Raw genomic sequence first — 26,653 nt, 5'->3', positions numbered from 1 at the left:
AAGTCAGATATTTCTCCCTGATGATGAAAAGATAAGGTAGAAACGCAAAGCATAATAAAAAACGTATACTATACAGGTTGGCTAAAAATAACTGCATTCCCGTTGCCAGGGAGGTTTTGGGATTATACTGAGCAACTTTTACTATGGGACCAACCACGAAATCGCGAAAAAAAATTTACCCTTCCATAGAAAATATCCCAGCCAAAATGTAAGATACAGCAAAATTTTTGATTCGCGATTTCGGGGTTCGTCCCATAGTAAAAGTTGTTCAGTCAGTATAATCCCACAACCTCCCTGGCAACGAGAAAGCAGTTATTTTTTAGCCAGCCTGTATAACATTTAGGGCCTTGCAAACTTACCTGCTTCGTTAACTGCTTATTAAACGCCTTGTATTGTCATAAACTTACTTACTTACTGCAGTGGCGCAACGACCCGAAGTGGATCTTGGCCTCCGACACCAAAGACCAAAGCCATGCTACTCTGTCCAAAGCCGTTTTAGTCCAGTCGACGGCGCCGAGTTCGCTAAGGTCTTTCTGCACTTCGTCCCTCCAGCGGTACCTTTGTCATAAAGAACCGCATAAATCAACAGAGAGGTACCTGCGTCTGCAGCTTGGGCTGGTGGCCGGCCAGCTTGAGCGCGGCGGAGCAGCTCTTGCCCAGCAAGGCGCCGGCTGCGAGCACGTGCCGCGCCGCCCACTCGCGCCGGGCGCGCCCTAATACGCCTGTTAGCGGGAGGGGGTCGATCACGCACTCCCATTCTGTGGATAGACAATAAGGTATTTTAACCAAATTTTTTGAGAATCTAAACACTGAACACTAATCTCTATCTATCTGAACCAGTGCCGGATTTACCACTAGGCTGAGTAGGCTGAAGCCTAGGGCGGCAGATATTAGGGGGCGGCAAATTTGGGTAAAAAAATTTTTTTATGTGCTTTTCAGATAGCCTCCTAAGGCCCAGCCATACAAATGAAAAACCCATAATTTGCCACAGAAATTTGAACTTTTAGTGCAGAGAATAGAGTTGATTTTGGTTTTGTTTGAGAATTGATCGAAACAAAACAAATGCGACTCTGTTCTAGATATGAGCGCCGCGCCGGCGCGCCGCCGCCGCCGACGAAATTTTCGCGCCGCCGCCGCCGACGCTGCGCTATCGGCGTGGCATCGGCGTGACCTTGGTAGATACTAACTACTTTCAGAATCAGATTTTATTTAGTTTAGATCTTTAACGGCACCACTCTGAATAGCTTATAGACATTTAAAAGGTAGTTTAGGTCCATATCATCATCATCTCAGCCATAAGACATCCACTGCTGAACAAAGGCCTCCCGCTTGGACCTCCATTCGTACTGGTTGGAAGCGACCCGCATCCAGCGTCTTCCGGCGGCCTTAACAAGGTCGTCCGTCCATCTTGTGGGTGGAGGTCCATATAATTCAAAAATATCGAAGGTAAATTCAAACTTTTCTGTCTGGTAACCGCGCTACTAGTCTTAGGACAACGAAATTACAAATTTTGCCAGCTGGTTAGGTAATCCGTCATTCGCCGCGAAATTAACCATTGCAAGCATGGCTGAATGTTTTTAAAATGTATAAAAAGCGGTTAATATCAGATATTAAGCGTTTTCGCGTCCAAAGGAAGGGCGTCGGAAACGGCTCTCATTTAAACTTGGCCGTTGTTCAAATTTCAAACTTTCCTCTCTCGAAGCTCAATCTTTGGCCTCGCATCGCTCGCATGGAAGTATGCCGCTATCTGAATCGCCAAGTTTTCGGCTCTGTTTGGAGCTCAACTTTCGGCCTCGCTTTTAAAATGTTTGGTCATTGGTTTTTGTCCGATCTTAGCTCCACTGCAGCACGGGCTTTGGCCTCGCACGAAAGCGCCTGTATGGAGATACAGGCGCTTTCGTAGTTTTTAACATTATGGCCTCGGTCTTTATCGGCATTCGGACTTGCTTACACTGGACCACTAGTTCTAAGCTCTGCTCTCTTGCAGCTTGATCTTCGGCTTTGCACAGAAGCGCACCACAATCGGCGCTCCAGGCATTCGGCCGTCAGCGAAGCTCACAATTGGCGTTCGATTCTAAGCTGTATGCTTAATACCAGCAGCTCAGCCTCTGGCCTCGCATGCTCGCATGGGAATGCGTCGGAATCAGGTCTTCGGTGTTAAGTGGAGCTCGGCCTCGAGCCTCACCTTTAGATATAAATCGGTTTTGTTGGGTTGATTTGGTTAACGAAAAAGCTTGATTTTCCTCACTTCGGCTCTTTAGAATATCGACAAGACGTTTTCCTGATGATACAGTCAATCTGCTACTGTTTAGTTAGCACAAAAGATAAGGGCCTCGCAAAGATCTTCCGGCCACGGCCTCACCAAGATTAACACTGGCTCTGATGAAGCGCGATACCGTTTATGCGAGTGTTTATACTATATAAAACTATTTTCGTACGTTTATTCAATAAATTATCCTTGAAATTAAAAAATGCACTTATTTTATAAGTTTCCTACATCAAAAACATGTTTTTTCGGTAAAATTTCGGTTTGAATTATTTTTTCATTAATCAAAGGTGTTTCAAGGCCACGCCGCCGATTCGCCGCCGCCGCCGACCGATTTTGACCGGCGCGCCGCCGCCGGCTAAATGCCTATCGGCGCTCATATCTACTCTGTTCCAATTGAAAATGATTTAAATTTCATCGAACTGAATAAGTACTTTAGGTAGTACCTTGAGCCTTAGGAGGATAGGGTCGACCAGAATTTATTTGTAAAATTTAAATAACAAGCATTATTTGTCAATTTTGCCGCCCTCTGTCATGTCAAGACCCTTTATATTGAGACAGACAGACGGCCGGATGGACAACAAAGTGATCCTATATGGGTTCCGTTTTTTTCCTTTTGAAGTATACGGAACACTAAAAATGTATATACCTACTATTTTCTCGAAATTTTCTCTCAGCAATCACGTGTTGATCTTTTGGGTAGCTTGAAGAGCCGTAATTGTTATTTCAAAGAGCCACAGGGAAAGTTAAAATAACGTTCAGAATAGTAGCTAATATCACACACATAGAATAAATACTCCAAAGTTAGTTGGTTCCTAGCCTAAGAGTAAAAGCGTTAAGTTCAAGAGAAATTGAATACCAACAAGAGAAATCTAAAGTCTAAACACGATTAGCCTACATGACAATGTTCGCTATACAAAGTGCCATGACTTGCGGTGCCTAACCGTTCTCGAATCGAGGTGTCCCGTCGTGAGAAACCTAGAAGGAAAAGATGAATTTTACTCAATAAATACAGACTTTTAGTTTCCCTAAATGTGTCTTCATTTATTCGAATCAAAACATACCTACGTATTTTTATTCCTATTCATTTAAGTACCTATAAAATTCTTAGAACTTCCATAATTCAAACCTCTTTTAAAATAGAACTTTGTCTACTTATTCCTTACTTTTTTATATTACTTCCACGGGAAAATAAAAAGCTTCAGAGAGCTACAAAAGCCGTTTTCCCGAGTCACTCCTAAGCCATATTGATTTTAAGTTATTACTAGACCCGTGCTAGACCCTACAATGGGGCAATCACCAAACTAAACTAAAATGTTTTGCATGTCTCACTACACTGGAAATATTAATACTTATATCTATCTTATCTATCTTCTATCTATCTATATATATAAATGCAAGTGTCCTGACTGACTGACTGACTGACTGATTCATCAACGCAGAGCCGAAACTAGTTAGTTAAAGTTGAAATTTGCACACCAGATTGCATTTATAAAGTGTACAAGAGATAAGAAGCGATTTTGAGAAATTCAACCCCTAAGAGGGTTAAAAAGGGGATGAAAGTTAGTATGGGGTTAAAGTTTTCTTTCAAGCTAGGAATTTGAAACTTCGTAAAAAAGATATATTATTAAAATACAAGAAAACTAATTTCAGCGTTTTTGAAAATTCATCCCCTGAGATGGTGAAAAAGGGGTTGAAAGTTTGTATGGATATCAAAATTTTTTTCGAGTGGTGGACTTGAAACTTTGTATTTAGAGATATTATTAGAAGACAATAAAAGTGATTTCAGCGTTTTGTAAAATTCATCCCCTAACAGGGTTAAAAAGGGGTTGAAAATTTTAACCCATTACAAATGCTTTGAAACTTCTTAGAAAGGCATAATAGCCGATAAGAAAAAAAAGTGATTGCAACGTTTTTGGAAATTCAACCCCTAAGGGGGTTAAAAAGGGGATGAAAGTTCGTCTTCGGGTGCAAATTTTATTTTAAGCTAGGAACTTGAAACTTTGTAAAAACGTATCAAATTCAAAAACCAGAAAACTAATTTCAGCGTTTCAGAAAAGTCATCCCCCAAGGTGGTGAAAAAGGGGTTGAAAGTTTGTATGGATATCAAAAATTTTTTCGAGCGCGGGACTTGAATCTTTGTATTTGGGGATATTATTAGAAGAAAATAAAAGTAATTTCAGCGTTTTGTAAAATTCATCCCCTAGCAAGGTTAAAATGGGGTTCAAAGTTTGAATCCATTTCAAATGCTTTGAAACTTCTTAGTAAGACATATTAGCCGATTAGAAAAAAAGTAATTGCAACGCTTTTGGAAATTAAAGCCCTAAGGGGGTTATAAAGGGGATGAAAGTTCGTCTTGGGGTGTAAATTTAATTTTAAGCTAGGAACTTGAACTTTTTGCAAAAAAAAAGGTATTAAATTAAAAAAAACATGAAAAATAATTCAAGCATTTTTGAAAATCATCCCCCAAGGTGGTGAGAAAGGGGTTGAAAGTTTGTATGGAGATCAGATATTTTGTGACTGTCGAACTTGAATCTTTGTATAAGGGCATAGGTACCTATTATGAGAATACAAAAAAAGTAATTTCAGCAACCAACAAATAATAATCCACTTGACTTAAAACTTCATACAACTTGCTAAAAAAGAAAAGTACTTAATTTCAACATTGCTTGGATATGAAAATTATAGGTACTAAAGATGTAAAATGTTGAAGATAAGATTCCACGCGGACGAAGTCGCGGGCAACAGCTAGTTACTTATAAACTCCGTAACTTTGCACCAATTTGAATAGAGCTAAACGTCATATTTTCATAGAAATTTGACATTATTTATGACATTGACACACTTTGCAGTGTCATGCAGTGTTAACTTGGTCAAACTCTTACACCTGTACAACGAAATATTCCTCTTGACAATGTAGTGTAGGTATTACATACTACTAGCAAAATTGTATTGTGGCTATTGTAAATTAGAATCCTGCAACACAAAACTATGCATTGGTGTCCAACAACAAGTTGATACCGCCGTACCTACGCTATTTGTGGAGCAAATTCCACTTGTAAGTACTTAGTATTCAACACACGACGATACTCAGGCCGCATGCGAACCTTAAGGCCGCTCCTTGTGAATTCTAACACATCAAATAGGTACAAAGATGACCAGCTATGTATTTTATGTTTTACTGATCATTGTATTAGGCATTTTGTAAGCAGACACTGAGCAGGTGAGCACGGAAGAGGAAGGGACATGCGAGGCTAAGCTATCATTTGCTTAAAAACCCACATAGTGCGAGACCATAGGGATTGGAACCGGAACTCTACTAGAATCGCAAGCGCCCATAGGCTGCAGTGGCCACTTTACATTAAGCTGGCCATGCTTGTTTACCACCGTGGAGGTATAAAAGTGTTAAAAAAATATAAGAGTATAGCGGTAGTTTCTCTTTTTAACCGACTTCCAAATCCCAAAGGAGGAGGTTATCAATTCGGTTGTATGTTTTTTTTTTTTTATTTTTTTTTTTTTTTATGTTTGTTACTCCATATCTCCGTCATTACTGGACCGATTTTGAAAATTATTTTTTTGATTGTATGTATATGCATACAGATTGGTCCCGTTTTTGTCAAAATCCAGTTCTGATGATGGGATCCATGAGGAATCGACGGAACTCCTCAAATCTTAAAGGCATACATATGGTGATTTTTGTGTTTCTATCAACAAATCAAGCATATACATTCAAAAACGTGACATTTGATGAAGTGGAACTGCTGATGATGATCAGAACGGAACTCTTCAACGACGCATAGTTCACCTTTGGCGATTTGTCCTCTTCGTTATGTTTGTTAAGCAAGTTAAGTTTTTAAGCCACAATTTTATCAAGCTTGAGTTCTGATGATGGGATCCATGAGAAATCGAGGGAACTCCTCAAATTTTAAAGGCATGCGTATAGAGATTTTTGTATTTTCATCAGAAAATCAAGCATTTTCATTAAAAACTGTCGCATTTGATGAAGTGGAACTGCTGATGATGATCAGAACGGAACTCTTCAACGACGCATAGTTCACGTTTGGCGATTTGTCCTCTTCGTTATGTTTGTTAAGCAAGTTTAGTTTTTAAGCCACATTTCTGTCAAGCTCGAGTTCTGATGATGGGATCCATAAGGAATCGAGGGAACTCCTCAAATCTTAAAGGCATACGTATAGAATTTTTTGTATTTTCATCATAAAATCAAGCATTGACATTAAAAACTGTCGTATTTGATGAAGTGGAACTGCTGATAATGATCAGAACAGAACTCTTCAACGACGCATAGTACATGTTTGGTGATTTCGAATTTCGATTTTGACTTGGACTGGGACCCGGACTCATACCCGAATCCGGTTCGGACCTGGACTCGGACTCGGACCCGGACTCGGACCCGGACTCGGACCCGGACTCGGACCCGGACCCGGACTTGGACCGGGACTCGGACCCGGACTCTGACTCAGAGACCCGGACCTTGACCCGGAAAACCACTATGATACCTAAACTAAATAAACCACTATGATTACCTACCATAAAATGTGGGTATGATGATGCCAAACCCCTCCCGCTCAAACTCCCGTACACCGCACCGCATGCGCCGTTAAGTGGGTTAGGTTAGGTTTGAACTGCGAGTCTTACAGAAACGAAATGCTACTAGAAAAGTGGGTTTGATTAGGTTCGAACTGCGATCCTCACAGAACCGAACTGCTATCAGAGAAGTGGGTTGGGTTAGGCTAGATAACTACGACCCTTACGGAAACGAAATGCTACTAGAAAGTAGGTACTGGTTTTACCTCCTTTTCTACATAGTGCACCATCTACCATAATCTTTCACCGGGCCCCATAGAAGTCGGTTTTTTTTTCTTAAAAATTATCTTGATCGCGTTCTGTCCGACATCCTAAAGTACTGCGTGCACTGTTTCACTTGTTTACCCCCTTAATGGGTAGGTACGATTATATTTATCTACGTTTTATTTTAATGATTTCCTCGATCGTAACCAATGAGCAGATCAATTGCGAAACGCAGCGCGGAAGGCGCTTTATAGTTTTATCAAACAGAAGTCCCTACCTACATGATTAGCGTTACGAAGTGGTGCGAAAGTAGCGCCTGGCGCGCGTGTTGAAAAACTAGTTACTAAATTAAACTACTACTTATAAGTTAGGGTATAGGCAATTTCAAAATTCAAAGTAGAACTTGAGGTGACCAAAAAGAAGCTGATTTATTTTTAACAATACGCTGTCCTCATATTCTTTAAACATGGACGTTATTTGCACTTTAATTTAGCAACAAACTGACGAAGTGGCGGATGCGTTCAAGGCTAGCAACTTTGCCCTTTCAAAAATAACTTGTTGTACAGACACCGACTGAATTCCACATTCTACTGTGTTTTCGCAGCATACAAGTCTTCCTCCTCGCGTTATCCTGGCATTTTGCCACGGCTCATGAGAGCCTGGGGTCCGCTTGACAACTAATCCCAAGAATGGACGTAGGCATTAGTTTTTACGAAAGCGACTGCCATCTGACCTTCCAACCCAGAGGGGACACTAGGCCTTATTGGGATTTAGTCAGGTTTCCTCACGATGTTTTCCTTCACCTAAAAGCATAAATACCAGTTGCTTTTAGGTGAAGGAAAACATCGTGAGGAAACCGGACCAAGTGCAAGTGAAAATCAGCATACAAGTCAATGCCAATTTAATGGCCTCTACAAACGTCAAATTGCAATACGTTGTTCCTAGCCAACTCTATAGAAGCCTTATCGGGGACTTTTTTGTGTTAGCTAAAACGCTTCACACTCCTTCTTTATTCAGAAACTGGCTCAGAACAAGGACGCGAAACGCGAAGCAGCTTTATGTTAGATGTGCAGATGCAACCCTGATACTGACCACGATCCTCAGACATGAGGGACCAACCAGAGAGAGAGAGAGGTTTGTAACGCGTTTATGAATAAGGGGGTATGTAGAGTTGTACCTATTTACATATCACAAGCGGATGTATGAGTTTGCTCATTAGATCTTAAGCAAATATTTAAATATGAGAAACTTGAGGAATGTTAGTTAGTCGTTAAACGGACCGAGTGTGAATCTCACGTACTTAATTAAACGGTTATTCCCAACTTAGGTAATACCAGACACATTAACAATATTGGTGGCGCTGATTATGACGTTTAATTAGGGTATCTATTGTGTTTAGGGTATGAATTTTCGTTAGTCATAATTTGGTTTATATCAGAAACGCGTAACTTTTCAGGATTGCCATAAAACAAACCTAACCTAACCTATCTATGGACAACCTTGCGAAAATCCTGAAAAGTTAACGGTTTCAGAATTATGACTAATGATAATATGACAATCATTACATTATGACGTTCAATAATTAAGTCAAACAAAGCGATCCCGTTTGATTATCTTACGGCCACGCTGCAAATTTTAGGCTGCCTTTCCAATACTGCGGAGATGAGAGAACGTGCGGGAACCAATCAATAGCATTGGTTCTCTTCTCCGCTCCGCTCCATCAAATGATGTCATAAAAACTGACCTGTATGTGGCTCTCCATCTCCAGCGACCGGCCGCGAAGGCAGCGGGTTGTTCTGTTCGTCTCTTTCCCCCAGGAACTCGGCTTCAGCTAAGTCTCGGACCGCTGAGGACATCAGTTCTACGAGTTCTTGGTTCCTGGATAAAACATAAATAAAACAGTGATGTATATCTTGGACCGATTGTTTTAATGTTAATTTAAGTTCTAATATGATCTGTGGGCCAAAACAGCCACCCGTTGGGTGCCACGGATTGTAAGACGTTACGGCAGACCTCGTCGGAGATGACGGGACGAGCTTGACGCCTATGACAGAGACTGGTGGGAGGCTTCAGGGGATAGGGATACGTGGAGAAATAAGAGGGATGCCTTTGCCCGGCAGTGGGACAATATAGGCTCATAATAAATAATAAATAAAGTTCTAATAAGGTAAACGTACTGGTGCTGACGCGGTCCCAGCTCCCAGTACATGTCATCTTAAAAGTTAGGTCATTGTCAATAAAGGTGACAGCAAGGTTTACTGGGCATTAGCATGTCGAGCACTAGTACCTTACTTCTATTTGTTATTTAATTTGTTATTGATGACTTTGAGCCTTCAAGTACGACAATAGTCTGAAAAAAAACAATCTGTTCAACAACACAATGCACCTGACCTTTTTGACAATGACCCTGATCAAAACATACTAAGTAAGTGTACCTACTTAACGATAGATACTCGTATATGTAGAGCACGACATTCATAAACTACCGCCAAGTTACGTTTTCATTAATGATTACAGATGATTTTGTACCAACGAGTTTGTTGCGTAATGCCCTAACGTGATTCTACTCGTACGATGTAGCGTGAAAGCGTTTTTGACACGAATTCCAGTCCAAATGACCCGGCTTCGCATCAATATGAATAGACATTATGATATGATGCAAGGTTATTGGTTTTCGTTTTGCATTGCTGATTTGGACTGGTATACATACATAATTATATTGAACAGGTGTATACTACCAAAGAGAATTATTGTCTGTGATGTATCACAGATACCAGGTAACCAAAGAGAATTATTGTCTGTGATACCTACATCACAGACAATAATTCTCTGTTTCCAACAACAACAATAATTGTCTGTTTTCTGTTGTAACATGGCATGAACATGGCACGGTGCTTTACTTTTAAGTGTTAAGGTGGTTCGCCTAGGTTACTCAAAACTTAACTCTCGCTAGATGGCACCACTTTTGCAAAATTTCAGATTTTATTTTTTTGTGAAATGGTCTTGGTATTTGTATACTTAAAAGTATGTTTCGCGCACTTTTTAAGTAAATATTGAACTATTAGAATAAACATTGAATACTTCATTGTGCAAAAACCACCTTTTTAATTCGACGGAGTGTTGCTGTCACGCTTTTTCCTACTATTACTCACACATGCAAACAGTGTTTCCGTGATCCTTGTAGTAGACAATTTCACACAACGTAAGTATGTTGCAATAGCGTAACGGTATGTTCGTGGAAATACGTGCAAGAGGATTGGGGTTCAAGACTGGTGCGAGTAGGTAATTTCTTTTCGTTTCTCCTTTGTGTTATCTTACCTTTAAACGAGCAATTATTATATATATAATTATTTATTTATATACATATTTGGATGGTATCAGAAACGGCTCTAACGATTTCGATGAAATTTGCTATAAGGGGTTTGATCTCTTAGCTAGGTCTATGAGAAAACGCGCATTTTTGAGTTTTTATGTTTTCTAAGCTTTGGTCGGTCTCCCAGATATTCAATCTCCGCTTGGCAACTAATCCCAGAATTGGCATGCGCACTAGTTTTTATTTTACGAAAGCGACTGCCCTGACCTTCCAACCCAGAGAGTAAACTTATTTGGATTAGTCCGGTTTCCTCACATTGTTTTCTTTCACCGAAAAATAGGTATCGGTGTGTAAATAGGTAGGTATCAAATGCTATTTCGTACAAAAGTTCGAAAAATCATTGGTACGAACCGGGGTTAGAACCCGTGACCTCCGAATTGCTTTCGGCTAGGCCAGCAGCGCTTCCCCCACATACTCAGTGTTTAAAGGTTTTTTAAAAATCAAAAACGATTACTTATGAAAGCAGAAGAATATAAATGATCGTATTAGATTTATAATTGTTACATATTTGCCGTAACTAATTTTTAAAATGTGTTTTTCAATTAAAAGACACGTCAAGATTGTTTACCTTATTTCTAATGCTAAAAAAAACAAACTATAGTAATAATTGTGTTTTTCATTCATAGACAAAATCCATTATTTTTAACCACAGGAAATTTTATACACTACTTTTTAGGGTTCCGTACCCAAAGGGTAAAACGGGACCCTATTACTAAGACTTCGCTGTCCGTCCGTCCGTCCGTCCGTCCGTCCGTCCGTCCGTCTGTCACCAGGCTGTATCTCACGAACCGTAATAGTCCGTAATAGACAGTTGAAATTTTCACAGATGATGTATTTCTGTTGCCGCTATAACAACAAATACTAAAAACAGAATAAAATAAAGATTTGAATGGGGCTCCCATACAACAAACGTGATTTTTGACCAAAGTTAAGCAACGTCGGGAGTGGTCAGTACTTGGATGGGTGACCGTTTTTTTTTTTGCTTTTTTTTGTTTTTTTTTTTTTGCATTATGGCACGGAACCTTTCGTGCGCGAGTCCGACTCGCACTTGCCCGGTTTTTATTGCAGTGAAGATGTCCTGATTGTAAAAATCAGAGAGATTAGGTAGAGTATAATTACTAATTATCTTTGTAAAAATAAAACAATACGTGTAGCCCATACTTAATAATCGATTTATGATAATAAGAAAAATTAAATAAAAATAAAAAAACAATACGAAATTTAGGTGTAACAAAAATACAAAAAGTTATGTTCCAGCATACAATGACTGGGGATCGAACCGGGAATCTTCCGTTTGCAAGCAAAAAAGCGACTGTTTGCATAACACGCCATGATAGTTCTTAGCTAAGCTGACGAACTTCTCGCTTAGGTCAATTAACTACCTGTCAAATATCAGTGTCAACAAAATTGCACTAAACATGACGGCACTCCAAATTCGAGCCGTGGTCAGCCCGGCAACGTCGGAAATGGAATGGCAACGTCGCAAATGTATCTGTACACGACATTTGTGACACACACATACGTAAAATTGATGAAAAGTTAACTATGATTTTTGCATGATTTCTGTATGAAACATTGTTTTCCTGTTAATTTCGCGCAAACGAATATTCGAAAGAAGATAAATGCGAAAATATTTGTGTACTAATAGTGTGTAGTTACTTAATGAGCTTTGATTGAATTTTATATGAAAAGCGAACCACCTTAATAGAAGGTATTAGGTTTAGTACCTACGACCCTACGTAGAGGTGAGTTGGATGGACTCATATATAAACTACCGTTCTCTGAGTTCTAGCCTGTTTACAGATTGCTATATCTAAGTACAATATTAGATACATAGTAAAACTATATACGCACGTTTTAGGGTTTCAATCACGTTTCAATGTATTCAACGTTATTTTGTTGGTTAGGCATCTGTTATTAATTTATTTATTTATTTGCACCCGTTTCTACCTCACAGCAAAGCAATTAGGTTCACGTCTCGGCTCTCAAGTGGTACATGTTATCCCAAGTTAAGCGACATAACGCCTAATGTTAAAATCTGTTTATACCCCAACGTACAACTTTAATGAACTTCTGTCTTAAATGCGTTAAGAGAATCATTTGCACATCATTTGTCACTATGCGGCACAATATGGGGATGCACAGCTTTCTATTTGGATGTTCCTTGAATTGAATGCTCAATTCGCACAATGTGCACACTTTCGCTGCTTTCTAGCAGGAAGCAAGATTGTACGGGGCGCTCAAGTGATTATATTCTCTTCGGGTGCGCTAGTAAGAATTAACACGGCAGTGTTGGGCAAAAAGTAATTGAATTACTAATTAACAATTGCAATTACAAAATGTAATTCCAACAAATAATTTCCATTACATGTGGAAAGTAATTAAAAATTTAATTACTAATTACAATTGCAAAATGTAATTAGTAATTAAATTATTAATTACATTTTGTAATTAAAATTTGTAATTTAATTACTTTTTTGAATTACAATTACTTTTATAGAATGCAAGTTTTTGATCATCTTTATTTCCAAAATCAGATGAACATTTTGAATGGTTTTAAATTTGACTAAGCAACATTGTCAATGTTAACTTTGGTTGGACTGTAGCAAAGGGAGGGCTGGGACTTAGACTTTTTTTTCTGATAAAGTGGTGTCATTAATAATTAAGATACTATTTTTAAATGATTGTAATGTGTAGATCACGTCAAAATAAGCATCTTTTACTGTAAAAACTTTTCTCTAAAATAAAAAATGGCTGAGTTAGACGCCTCCAAAGATTGATGTTTTTAAAGGGAGCTGGGACTTAGAAAATTTTCATCGCGAGTGGTGTCATTATGACATATATTTTAAATGATTGTAACTTATAGAACACGTCAAAATAAGCTACTTTTACTTGAAAAACTTTTTTCTAAAACTTTATTAAGAACTGTTTTAAAACCCCTGTTTTTTCATTTTCTCAAAAAAAATTCCAAGTCCCAGATACGGCCCCCCTTTGTTACAGTCCGCTATTTTCAATTTTAGAAAAAAGTTTTTCAAGTAAAAGTAGCCTATTTTAACGTGTTCTATACGTTACAATCATTTAAAATATATGTCATAATGACACCACTCGCGATGAAAATTTTCTAAGTCCCAGCTCCCTTTGAAAACATCAATCTTTGGAGGCGTCTAACTCAGCCATTTTTTATTTTAGAGAAAAGTTTTTTCAGTAAAAGATGCTTATTTTGACGTGATCTACACATTACAATCATTTGAAAATAGTGTCATAATGACACCACTTTGTCAAAAAAAATTCTAAGTCCCAGCCCCCCTTTGCTACAGTCCAACCCGAAAGGCACCATAGGTTGGTGCTTACGTCATTATTAGCGGCGCCCCAATACTAATGCGGTGCTACGCGACGTAAGCGCCGACCGCCATATTCAACGTGGTTTGTCACATAGTACCCTGTAAAGGTATGATTCCAGGGACAAAAAATATGTTATAACGTTATCCAGCGTATAATGGAATTTATAAAAGTTTTTCTTTATAATTACTCCAAGTAAATTTGTTCATATTTGCATATTATTAAAAAGGTAAATGAAAAGTAATTGAGTAATTTAATTACTAATTAATGTAATTACAATTGCAAATTACACAGAAAATTTAATTACATGTAATTACATTTTATGTAATTCAATTACATTGTAATTCAATTACATGTAATTCAATTAGTAATTAAATTACACGAGTAATTAATTACGCCCAACACTGTAACACGGAAACATAATGTAGTTGGTTCTAGGGACTAATATGATCCTTACAGCTTACCTCGAATTTATTTATATAGCCAGGCAAACCAATTTATACTTAGTTAAAGGCGGGAATTTCAAATTTAGTATGAGTATGGCCTTATTCATCAAAGCTTCCGCCAATTAAAAATTGGTTTAGCAGACTTATAACATAGATATAGGTACTTACTTATACTTATGCATGTCCTTGCCGGTTTTTTATAATTTTTATATATTAATTTGGAATTTGCGTGGCTTATAATTTACAGAATTTGGACTTAAGATCAACATCAATAAAACAAAAACATTAATAACATCTAAGCACGATAACAAAATAGATCCTATTAAAATACAGTCATTGAGCAAGTAAAAAGTTTTAAACACTTAGGAAGCATTATAACATGCAACTCCAGACGCACTACGGATATCATCACACGCATAGCCATGGCTAGAGTCTGTGCGGAAAGAGAAGAGTCGTGGAATGTATGGGGTGCAATACATTCCATGACTCTTCTCTTTCCGAACAGACTCTAAAAAAGCTTTCAACACCAATAACCACCTACTTAAAGCAAAGATATCCCGAACCATCAGAGAGCGATTTATCAAGACCTACGTCTGGAGTATAGCGTTATATGGAAGCGAGACGTGGACAACTGGACATTAACCCAGAGTGATAGAGACAGATTGAGCGCATTTGAAATGTGGACATGGAGAAGAATGGAAGGATTAAATTTGGTAGGTGAGAAGAGATATCTGCTAAGAACAATTGAAAACAGAAGGGGAAACATGTTGGGGCACTTGATACGTCACGATACTTACATGAAGTCTATAATTGAAGGCAGAATAGAAAAACAGAGAGGCAGAGGAAGACCGAGGTGTGCATATATTGACCAGGTCAAAGAGAAAATTAACGTAGTGACGTATCAGGAGCTCAAAACAGTGGCAGAGAGAAGAACGGAATGGCGATTACTCCACCGAGAAGAGCCAGGCTCTTAAGAATAATGATGATGAATGTAATAATTTATGTGTTATATACCTATACTGCATTGTTCTTTCTTCAGTTGAATTCGGATCTCAACACATGCTAGTCTTTACTTTTACCAGGCGTGGCTCACTCCGCGATTTCGTCGCTTTGCTACAGGTAGCTAAAAGTACATCCGTTCGACCCCAATTTTGGGGTTTGCCATAAGCCGCGCGTGGCGCTGTCGCCACCTAGCGGCCATATCTGTGCTGATCGTGACAGACGCGTTTTGTTAGAGAGTGAGTCTTCTGTACCCAGTACTATTATTTATTCTGTGCTTTTATCTGCAGTAAGTAGCTCTTTACGAACGATATTTTTCTATCATTATAATTAACAATACTGACTAAATTAAGCCGCGTTGTAGCTGATTTAAGGTCAAAACAAATACTTAATCAAGAGTATAAAGACGTAGAGTGGTTTCACTTTTGTTCTCAACTTGTTCATGAACGGGTTTGACCCACCTGCCCTTCAGTGAATTGTAAGAAGCATCTCTATAAAAACAGACAATAAGCAATAAGTGGGTCACGTTTGCGTACATTGCCAAATGTAATGTTGTGACCTTTTATAAAACATTCCCACACATTTTAAAAGTCTAGCTAGCGGAGTGGCTTGATGACTTGCACTTTCTTTGATAGGTACTTACTGCTTTAGGTCAGTGGATTTTTAGCGGTGGTCGCCGGGCCACACATAAGGCCTCGTTTTAGAATTTATACTTAGTGTGATAACTGATAAGATATATTTGACCCTAGTTTTTAATGCATGTCAAATGATTACTCCCCGCACGTGTCCGCTGGGTGGTGCTAAAGAGTAATCAGTTTTGGCTGCTGCACTGCACTATTCTATACGAGAGCCTGGCAGCAAGTAAAATAGAAGCGAATTGCCATACGATAAAATAAAATAATGTACGTCAAGTACTTAATTATATGCATGCATTACTATTCAACACAATGTACATACACGGTGTAACATGAGTAAACCGAATAATTTTAACAGCGTATTTCTGATCATATTTAGAGGCAAAAATGTCCTATAAACTTTTTTAAAAAACGCCTAGTTTCGGAGATATTATTAATTTAAAAATAAACAGGTTTTTGTTGTTACGTAAGGTAAAAGACCTTTTTGATGGTAATGTTGCTGCTATGGGACGTAGTATAAGTATCCTTATTGATAGATGTCAAAAAGTGACAAGTAACACTTTGCAAAAAGAAGGTTTTACGAAAAAAAATTTAAAAATCAATTTTAAGTAACAAGTTTACCAATAACATTTATTTTTTATGTACAAATACATTCAAAAAATTGAAAAAAAAACAAAACAAAAATAAATTTTTTTTTGGCGAAATTGACCTAAACTCATATTACATTTTTTCCTTCTTTTGACCTCAGAAATGCGTGGTTAAAATTATTCGGTTTCCTCATGTTACACCGTGTATATTATTGTTTAGAATAAAATAAAATAAAAGTGGCACTAGTTGTGCCAGCCAAGCCAAGATAACAATCATCATCGACAAACACCAAACGAAAAAAAATGTATCATGATGACAAATGCTACGAAGGATCACGTGACTATTTCGATAGCTACAGTCACCTGCAATAATATGTTACTCTTCGAAGGCCGCAAAAATATGTGACACGCTCTTATGGCTCTACAAATAAGATCGTGTCAGATATTTTTGCGGCCTTCGTTGTGGAACATATTATTGCACGTACGTGACTGTACATTATTTAAGTTTCGATTGGCTTTTTCTTAATAACCGTTATATAAATAAATACAGTTATTGTAGGCACATATGTACATACATACATACATATATGTCTGATACGTTACTTTCGATGCTGACACATGTACTATACCTGCGTGCCAGATAGAGCGTAGTTTATTCAATACCTCCGACAAAAGGTAATTGGCAAAAACCGGTTATTGAAAGTTTGGTTTATTGTAAATATTTCTTAAAAAGTGAAACTCGCTATCCCTTAATATCTTTAGCACATTGGTCTGACGAGCAATGCGATAGTTCTATCTTGATCACTTGACATGAATTTACATGCCTAAGTAGGTAATTAAGTTGTGAGAATGTGAAGTAGGTATAGATCTACTTGAATAGGAAAACGTTTGGTTAACATACTTTTTATTATTTCTTAAGTACCTACAGACACATGGTTTACGAGTACCGAATCCGAACAGGGGGGCGATTTTTGAATTCCGATTGCTCGATTTCGTCACCCAGAAATGTGTGGAAAACAGCGAAAGCATTTTTTTTGAAATATGAGCGGTAAAAATTTGGAATCTAGTGGTATTGAATTGACCACTTGTTTTCAATTATATTATTAGTAGAATTTAAATGCCTAGTAGTGGAGATATTATTGAACGAATACACTAAATCGTGCGGTCGAAATTCAAAAATCGGCCCGCAGCAGGTGAGAAACGGATGATCTCGCAATGGAAAGTGATAATTTGTGCTTCCGCTTTGTACAACCTATCTGTTACGTTACGTATGACTTATGCTTGACTATAAAGCTTGTTCCTAGTCTAATTTGAGCCATGGATTGTCATCAGTACCATTTAATTGAAGACAGGCTATCGGCTCGATTCGGGAAATGAATTAGAGACTCACTAGATATTTAATAATAAAGATACGTGACGCTCCACGAAAAAGGTACCTTATGGCGACTGGCACCGCGATTCGGGAAATGAATTAGAGATTCACTAGATATGAAATAGTGAAGATATGTGACGTTCCACTAAAAAGGTACCTTATGGCGGCTGGCGCTTACGTCACATAGCTAGGGAATGCAAATCGGTTATAACCGTAACCGAAATATTCGGTTATAACCGAATATTTTCTCAAAATTTCATAATATTGGAAACTCGAATAACCGGTTACGGTTATTTTCGGTTATTTATTTATAACTTAAATTGTATGTTTTTATCATCCAATGAGTACAAAATCCTGCCTTTATTGGCTATGACGCCTGTGACTATAATTTTTGTCATTCGTGGACTTTAATAACTAAAATATACCAAATTTACTTCCCTTATTTATGAAATATTTTTATTGAATATTGTATCACGGCCAAAGTCATATTTTGGACTTTAATAACTAAAATATACCAAATTTACTTCCCTTATTTATGAAATATTTTTATTGAATATTGTATCACGGCCAAAGTCATATTTTACTTGTACTGTATTTGGTGTGTTTAATTAAAAAACGAAGACTTTTACTCACATTCCCTAATACTGTAGGTACTAAAATAAAGAATTTTGTATTTTTTTAATTACTTCATTGTAAATTTATAATTTTTCGTCGAAAATAACCGTAACCGATTATAACCAATATTCGGTTATTTTTCGGGCATAACCGTAACCGAAATCGGTTATGAAGTTTGGCCGGTTATTGCATTCCCTACACATAGCGCCGCAATAATATTGGAGCGGCGTTAATAATAGCGTTAGCGCCAACCGCTATAAGGTACCTTTACCCGTGGGACGTCACATATCTTTACTATATCGTATCTAGTTAATCTCTATTTCATTTCCAGAATAGCGCCGTATGAATGCGTTAGACTGGTCACTGGACGCCTGTGGCAAAGTGGTACCATTGTTAATCAGGTCAGGGGGCCAGTTTGACTCTTCCAATGAGCAGAGGCAATATGTTACGGTGGAGCTGCCAAATTGTGCAGTTTGAGAGTTGTAATGTACATTACTGTAGGTAAGGTATGGTTAAGCACCGTTACTGATCTACTGATCTTAAAACTAAAGATTCTACCGACAATAATTAAGATATAATTAATTATACATAGATATATAATGCATACGTAAATTTAATTTGTTAACCTGCTATCAGAAGTCATTATTTAGTAATAACAGATCTCTAATGACGTCGAGGTCGGGATTCGTGATGCATTAAATAGCTAACCACATAATGAATAACATTCACACGCAATTTGTGTATACGTAGTTTGTCCTTAAACGATTCGCTGATCGAAAGTGAATGCCTTGAGCTGAGTATACGTGTAAGGGACACAGTTACATGTTGAAGGGAGAAGCAGATGTGTACTTACAAAGCTGTGCCGTATTGAATGGTTAAACCGTGAACTAAATCTAGGCAAAGGGTACTTTCTAGTACCACAGACCTGATTTTCACTGCCTAAAGCAATCGTTACAATAAGTAAGTAGTAGCGGAGTCAGTTATGAAGTTGACCCAAAAAAATGTTATTAAGCTATGAGCTTCATCACATATGATCTTTGAGTAATTCTAAACATTTCAAGCCTGGGAGGCAATAAGGGGAGGGGGGGTACAAAGATGGCCGCCACCCGTCATCATTCAAAAAAATCTGTTCTGGTCCTGGTGGCTACTAGGGCAAGTTTGGTATCATTTTCGTATAAAACGGAGACGTACAATTCATTGCTGATATTTGTTTTTTTCAGCTTCATAGTAATTTTACAAGAAAAACGTAAAAAGATGAAAATTTAGGATGGAGGTTTTTGTTTTGAGAGCTAATAACTTTTGTATAGTGGCCAAAAATATCATATAAAAAATACTATAATAAAGCGTAATTCATGCAGATTCTAAACATATACACGTTGAGTAATATCCTACTGCAAAAAGATGGTGAAAAAATTATTAAATGACCGCAGCGCGGGTAGTTGGACTTTCGTTTATCTTGCGGACCGTCGTTTATCTTACAAAATGATCGAGTACGAGTATCTACGTAGGTATGCTTACTTTGCTAGATTTTATGATGACGAATAAAATACTTTCATCCAGCCATAATTCATCATACATACATAATTTTATGTACTTTAATTTTAATGCACTTGCAACGATTTGAGTGGGGCCTAGTGTTATTTGACCGGTGTTTTCTGTAAGGTGGAGGTAAGTACGTACTTCCCCAGTTGGGCTCTGCTCGGATAGATCTGGAATGACATCCGCTGTGCTGTGCCCTACCACACAAAGCGAGATGACATTCACAGTGCCCATACCTCTCTTTTGAACGTAGTTTAAGGATATACCCGGGTCCAAAATTGGGTCCGAGAAATAACTATTATAAATGAAATTATTCTAATAAGATAGCGCTCTTATTTTTGCTGATAATATTAAAACACTATTTATGAGATAAATTGTACTACTTAGGAAGAGGCAAAATATTTATTTTCACGATAATTTTCATGCTATAACTCACTTTAAGTAATTTTATAGGTACTTACTTGTTGTTTTTAGGGTTCCGTACCCAAAGGGTAAAACGGGACCCTATTACTAAGACTTCGCTGTCCGTCCGTCCGTCCGTTCGTCCGTCCGTCTGTCACCAGGCTGTATCTCACGAACCGTGATAGCTAGACAGTTGAAATTTTTACAGATGATGTATTTCTGTTGCCGCTATAACAACAAATACTAAAAACAGAATAAAATAAAGATTTAAATGGGGCTCCCATACAACAAACGTGATTTTTGACCAAAGTTAAGCAACGTCGGGAGTGGTCAGTACTTGGATGGGTGACCGCTTTTTTTTTGCTTTTTTTTGTTTTTTTTTTTTGCATTATGGTACGGAACCCTTCGTGCGCGAGTCCGACTCGCACTTGCCCGGTTTTTAATAAATTACTTCAACCTGCACATAATATTCATTTGGATTTGATTTGGTTTGATTTTGTTTGATATTTTACATTTAATATTTGCTTCAGGTTGGTGTGGTGAAAAATTCTGTGTTTCACTCGGCGGCAAATTTTGTTTAACCCTCGTTCTTTGAAACCCTTACAACGCTCAAGATTCCATTTTTCGAACCACTCACTACGCTCGTGGTTCAATTTTGAAATCTTTCGCTTGATCGGGTATCAATATTAGCACGAGCGGTTAAACAACAACTTTGCCCCCTTGTAAAACAAATAACTATTATGCGGAGAGCTTACATTTAGAAATCATAACAGCTATGTATATTTGTCATACTAATATAGGTTATGCAAGTATGACTTGGTGACAAACCAACGAAGCCCCGCCTCGCGGGGATTCTATTTTCTGCTCTGAGGGATAAAAGGTAACTAACGAACCTAACCTAACCCAACCTGAAATTGCGGTTGTACATGATCTTATTTGTTAAGCGAGCCGCCCTCCTCTTTAGACATGGGGATACCTGTGTGTATTTTTTTAACCTATACCAGAATTATGTCTGTGTACTGGAAACTGCGGACATTAAATATACAGAAAGCATTTTATTCGTCATCATAAAATCTAGCAAAGTAAGCATAGTTACCTACGTAGTCGTACTCGACCATTTTGTAAGATAAACGCCGCCTAGCGAGAGTCCAACTACCCGCGCTGCGGTCATTTAATAATTTTTTCACCATCTTTTTGCAGTAGGATATTACTAAACATGTATATGTTTAGAAGCTGCATGAATTGCGCTTTATTATAGTATTTTTTGTATGATACTTTTGGCCACTATACAAAAGTTATTAGCTCTCAAAGCAAAAACCTCCATCCCAAATTTTTATCTTTTTACGTTTTTCTTGCAAAATTACTATGAAACTGAAAAAAACAAATATCAGCAATGAATTCCACGTCTTCGGTTTATACGAAAATGATACCAAACTTGCCCTAGTAGCCACCAAGACCAGAACAGATTTTTTTGAATGATGACGGGTGGCGGCCATCTTTGTACTCCGCCCTCCTCGACTAGACGCACGCTTCTTATCGCCTCCGAGGCTAGAAATGCTTAGAATTACTCAGAGATCATATGTGATGAAGCTCATAGCTTAATAAAAAATTTTTGGCTCATATATGGCAGCGATCCGTAACTGACTCCAGTATAGGTACTGTTAAAGGTTAGCAACCTTTACATGGCGGAGGATGCTGATTTAGCGTAAAGTTTCCCCCGTTTTAGGAAGAAAAGCGCTAAGAAGAACCCTTGCAGTGCCCTACAGGGTTTCATAGCTGAACCAATACAATGTACCAACCTGTATAACCTATGAAAGCAATAAATACACTGATTACTGAACCCCGACCTCATATCGCACGCAAAGCGAAGAAGCAAAAGAAAAGGAGAATGTAATAATCGCCACTTCAAGGAGACGTTTCGGGTGATACATTTCTTGTTATTTAATTCTCATTATCACCCAATCTGTAGTTAGGGTAGAGTACCTAGGCCAGGGCGTAGTTTTGTAAAAGATAGCTATAGCTCTCGCCCGAGGAGGCGAGATATGTAAAGGTTTGGAGCGCTTTTACATACACTATTTTACGTACCGATAATACTGGTAGTATTAACATAGAGGAGTTAGTTGGGCCCATTACATAGTGCGTAGTGTCCTAAAAAGTACTATTAGGTACATGTTGACCCCGCCTTTAATTTTCCATGAGGCCATTATACTTCTATTTCTAACGGTATAAAACTACTCCCTCACAACAATATTCGGAAAGATTTCGAACCGGCCGGTTACAAAACGGCCTATGAATGGCATTAACATTTTTCGATCAAGTTGACAAAAACTTACATAAGAATTATTCATGGCACCAAGCTTTTACAGTTCCGGTTCCGAAACTTTACAGGGGGCCGATTTTTTAATTTCGGTCGCTCGATTTCGTGTATTTCGTTCAATAATATCTCCAGTACCCGGCATTTAAATTCTACTAATTAATACAATTGAAATCGAGTGGTCAATACCACTACATTCCCAATTTCTATCGCTCGTATTTCCAAAATAAGCATTTCGCCGGTTTTCGAGTGACGAAATCGAACGCTCGAAATTCAAAAATCGGCCTCCTGAGTGGATTATTTTAATGACCTTTGTTATTAACTATCAGTCATTGTCAGTCAGTGAAAATCAACGATTTTGCTATTTTCTTTCTATCCAAGATCAGAACACAAGATTCTTCGAGGCCACCCTAAGTCAATAAAGGACACAAGAAAAGCCACAAATGGAAGAAATTGTTTTTCATGCAGTTTTTACATTTTGTGTCTACGTGCAACTCGTGCATGGCAGCGTGCATGAGCTGAAGAGGGGCGTGCACGAACATACTTTTTAATTTTCAAAATACAGTGTCAATAAACGTTTAAGTTTCCAATTTAGGCCACAAGATGGCACTGATGGCAGACCTACACAGTCCGTATACAGACACCAAAAAACTCACCTCAAGTTAGCAAGCTCCGAGCACGAATTAGCGAGCAGGTAGTCTCCGCTGAGCAGCGCTATTTTGTTGCCAAAGGTCATGTCGTCGGGCTCAGCTACAGTGAGCTGCCGTGTGTTCATGTTGACCAGCGCCTTGTGGACCAGGTGGGACGTCCGGATCATCTCCGTCACTTCGGCTAACGCACGTTGGCTGTGGACGAAATCACTGGGTTATACACAAAGTTTATCTTCAGTTCACAATTTCACATTGAGATTTATCTTTATTTTTGTACTCAAAATGTTTAATTTAAAAATAAAGGTGATACTATCCCAGTTTTGATACTCCCGAAAACTACATTGCACGTCGGGTCGGGTTCAGTTTTGAGCGAAGTCACAACCAGAAATTTTAGGCTTACTTAATACCCTTTCAAATTCAGGATAATGATTTGGTCTTTTTCTATAGGTATATGACTTAATTACATGTTCTTTATTATGTTTTTAAGTAAAATAAATACACCTAAAGGAGCCCACTGATTAACAGTCCGCCGGACGGTATCGGCCTGTCAGTTAGAACAAAATTTTGACAGTTCCGAACAACTGACAGGCCGATACCGTCCGGCGGACTGTTAATCAGTGGGGCCCTTAAGAAACAAGTTAAAAATCGACTTATTTATGTATAGGTAGATAGTAGGTATGTATATTCTATGTCTGTGAATGCCACATTTTAATTTAATGATATCCATTCACAACCAATAGATATGTGGGTTCAAACATCATCATCAAACATCAACATTTATTCAGCAAATAGGCCACAAGGGCACTTTTACACGTCAACATTGAATTTACATAAAAGCAAAAATAATAACATCAACAATTTTATAAAATAAAACTAACAATTCAATCTAACGTATTACAGGTTAGTTCATAATTGTACCATTTGCACCTGCTTCCGTAAGCCTGCTGAAATGAGAGGTGCCACTTACAAGAATGAAATAATCAAAACGAATTAACTATATCGTGACGTCATTAATATGTCTAGCAAATGTTAAATCTTACTTTCGCTTTCGCTAATAAACTTTAACAAACTTGGGTACACACTTCTCGTATTGGAAAAAATGGTCACGTCGCCGCCGTAAAGAAATAGAAAAGTATTACAATTTTATTAACTATTCTTACACTATTATAAAGTATTCTTATTTTTTAACCGACTTCCATTTCATAGAAGGAGGAGGTTCTGTATTCGGTTGTGGCTATTTTTTTTTTTTTTTTTTCTATGTACGTTCACCGATTACTCCGACATCCGTAGTCCGATTTGAGTAATTCTTTTTTTGTTTGAAAGGAGCTACCTCCGAGTTGGTCCCATTTTAATTTGGTTCTGTTCTGATGATGGGATCCATGAGGAATTGAGGGAACTCCTCAATTTTTAAAGGCACATGCATGGTGATTTGGGTGATTTCTTAAGCAACTCGAGCATTTTCTCCCGAAAACCACCACTTTGATGAAGTAGACCTGATGATGATGATTGTTTTGATGATAATGATGATGATTTTTTAAATGTAGTATGTTCAGCGATTACTCCGGCACCTGTGATCCGATTTGAGTAATTATTTTTTTGTTTGGAAGGAGTTACCTCCACGGTGTTTCCGTATTATTTTTGGTTCTGGTCTGATGATGGAATCCATGAGGAATTGAGGGAACTCCTCAATTTTTAAAGGCACATGCATGGTGATTTGGGTGTTTTCTTAAGCAACTCGAGCATTTTCTCCCGAAAACCACCACTTTGATGAAGTAGACCTGATGATGATGATTGTTTTGATGATAATGATGATGATTTTTTAAATGTAGTATGTTCAGCAATTACTCCGGCACCTGTGATCCGATTTGAGTAATTCTTTTTTTGTTTGGAAGGAGTTACCTCCAAGGTGTTTCCGTATTATTTTTGGTTCTGGTCTGATGATGGAATCCACGAGGAATTGAGGGAACTCCTCAGTTTTTAAAGGCACGTGTAAAGTGATTTCGGTGTTTTCTAAAGTAACTCGAGCATTTGCTTCCGAAAACCGCCAATTTGATGTAGTGCAAGTGTAGCCAAGTGTAGCCTTACCACGAGTTTGACATTGACATATTCGCTAAGTTAGCGACGCTAACGTCTTCGTAACTTACTATTTATGCATCTCGCTCGCACTAATATACCAGTACGAGCGAGATGCAAAGAAAGTAAGTTACACACACGCTAGCGAATAAATCAATGTCAAACTCTTGGTAAGCTGGTAAGGCTACTGATCGGGGGTTAGGGTTAGGAGTTAAGGCGAAGCGAAGTTAAGGGAATGGCGGTTGAAGGGCTGCTGGTTCAGGGTCGAGGGGTTCATGGATCAGGGGTTGATGCGCTGTGAGGTAGAGTGATCGAGGAGTTGAGGGATTGGGTCAGCGGCGGGGCGGAGGATGGATTTAGTGTAGTGTCAGGAATTATAATTTCCCAGACGGACTCGAAAAAATTCCTGATTAAGTACATATTTATTAAAGTAGGTACACGAATTTAGTGTTAATCATGATGTTGTTTTTCATTCATGCGTCGCGCACTTTTTAACAATGCGTTAAAAACTAAAAATGGAAAAATAAAAACTTTTTACAAAAAAAAGAAAACCGACTTCAAAAAGGATGAAATAAAATATTATCCTTTTTAAGTCTATGCGTTACCAACTGATATGTTTGAAGTCGGTGCCAAGCCAAGTAGTAACAATACCCGTCAAAAATAATCAGCTTTATGACTATAAATCCCATTAGAACTGTACTAATAACTAATTATAAATGTGTAAGTAATTCTGTCTGCCTCTTTGTCGCCTTTTCATGGCTAAACAACTGAACCGCTTTAGGTGAAAATTGGCAAGAAAGTAAATTCCTTGAATTGTTTTATATTTTGAAATGTAGTCCTCTGAATAAGGGACGGGAAATAACTCAGTCCCAATCCCACGCTTGCGTGCCGACAAACATGGTACGGACTGTACCAAGAAGATTTGATCGTGTGTTCTTAGGTACAGTCGACGTCAAAGATATGTTTACACTTTTGCACCGTACTCCTTTGTAATATGTAATATAAGACGAAAAGTGTAAACATATTTTTAACGACGACTGTACCTACAGAAAGTACGTTCATTGTCGTCGTGTAAGGCAATCCAACGTAAATCATTATAGAATCGCACCAAAATCATGGTATGCTTCAAAAGTTGGCTTGGCACCGACTTCAAACATATCAGTTGGTAACGCATAGACTTAAAAAGGATAATATTTTATTTCATCCTTTTTGAAGTCGGTTTTCTTTTTTTTGT

The 26,653-nt window shown here is 38.0% G+C and overlaps 1 protein-coding gene across 1 annotated transcript in view; it reads right to left on the bottom strand.

Annotated features, from left to right (window-relative positions):
- LOC134665841 (all trans-polyprenyl-diphosphate synthase PDSS2) overlaps positions 1-26,653 on the bottom strand; it is a 31,368-nt gene that overhangs the window by 1,246 nt on the left and 3,469 nt on the right. Inside the window, exons 3-5 of the mRNA XM_063522869.1 lie at positions 23,353-23,541; positions 8,820-8,953; positions 598-758 (exon numbers count right to left, since the gene is read on the bottom strand). Of these exons, the coding sequence (XP_063378939.1) occupies positions 598-758; positions 8,820-8,953; positions 23,353-23,541 (484 nt within the window). The remainder of the gene's footprint in view (positions 1-597; positions 759-8,819; positions 8,954-23,352; positions 23,542-26,653) is intronic.

This window comes from Cydia fagiglandana, chromosome 7 (genome assembly GCF_963556715.1).
Source record: "Cydia fagiglandana chromosome 7, ilCydFagi1.1, whole genome shotgun sequence".
Classification (NCBI taxonomy): Eukaryota; Metazoa; Arthropoda; class Insecta; order Lepidoptera; family Tortricidae; genus Cydia; species Cydia fagiglandana.
The sequence above is the reverse complement of the archived record's forward strand: the minus strand, read 5'-3'. Positions and strand labels throughout refer to the sequence as shown.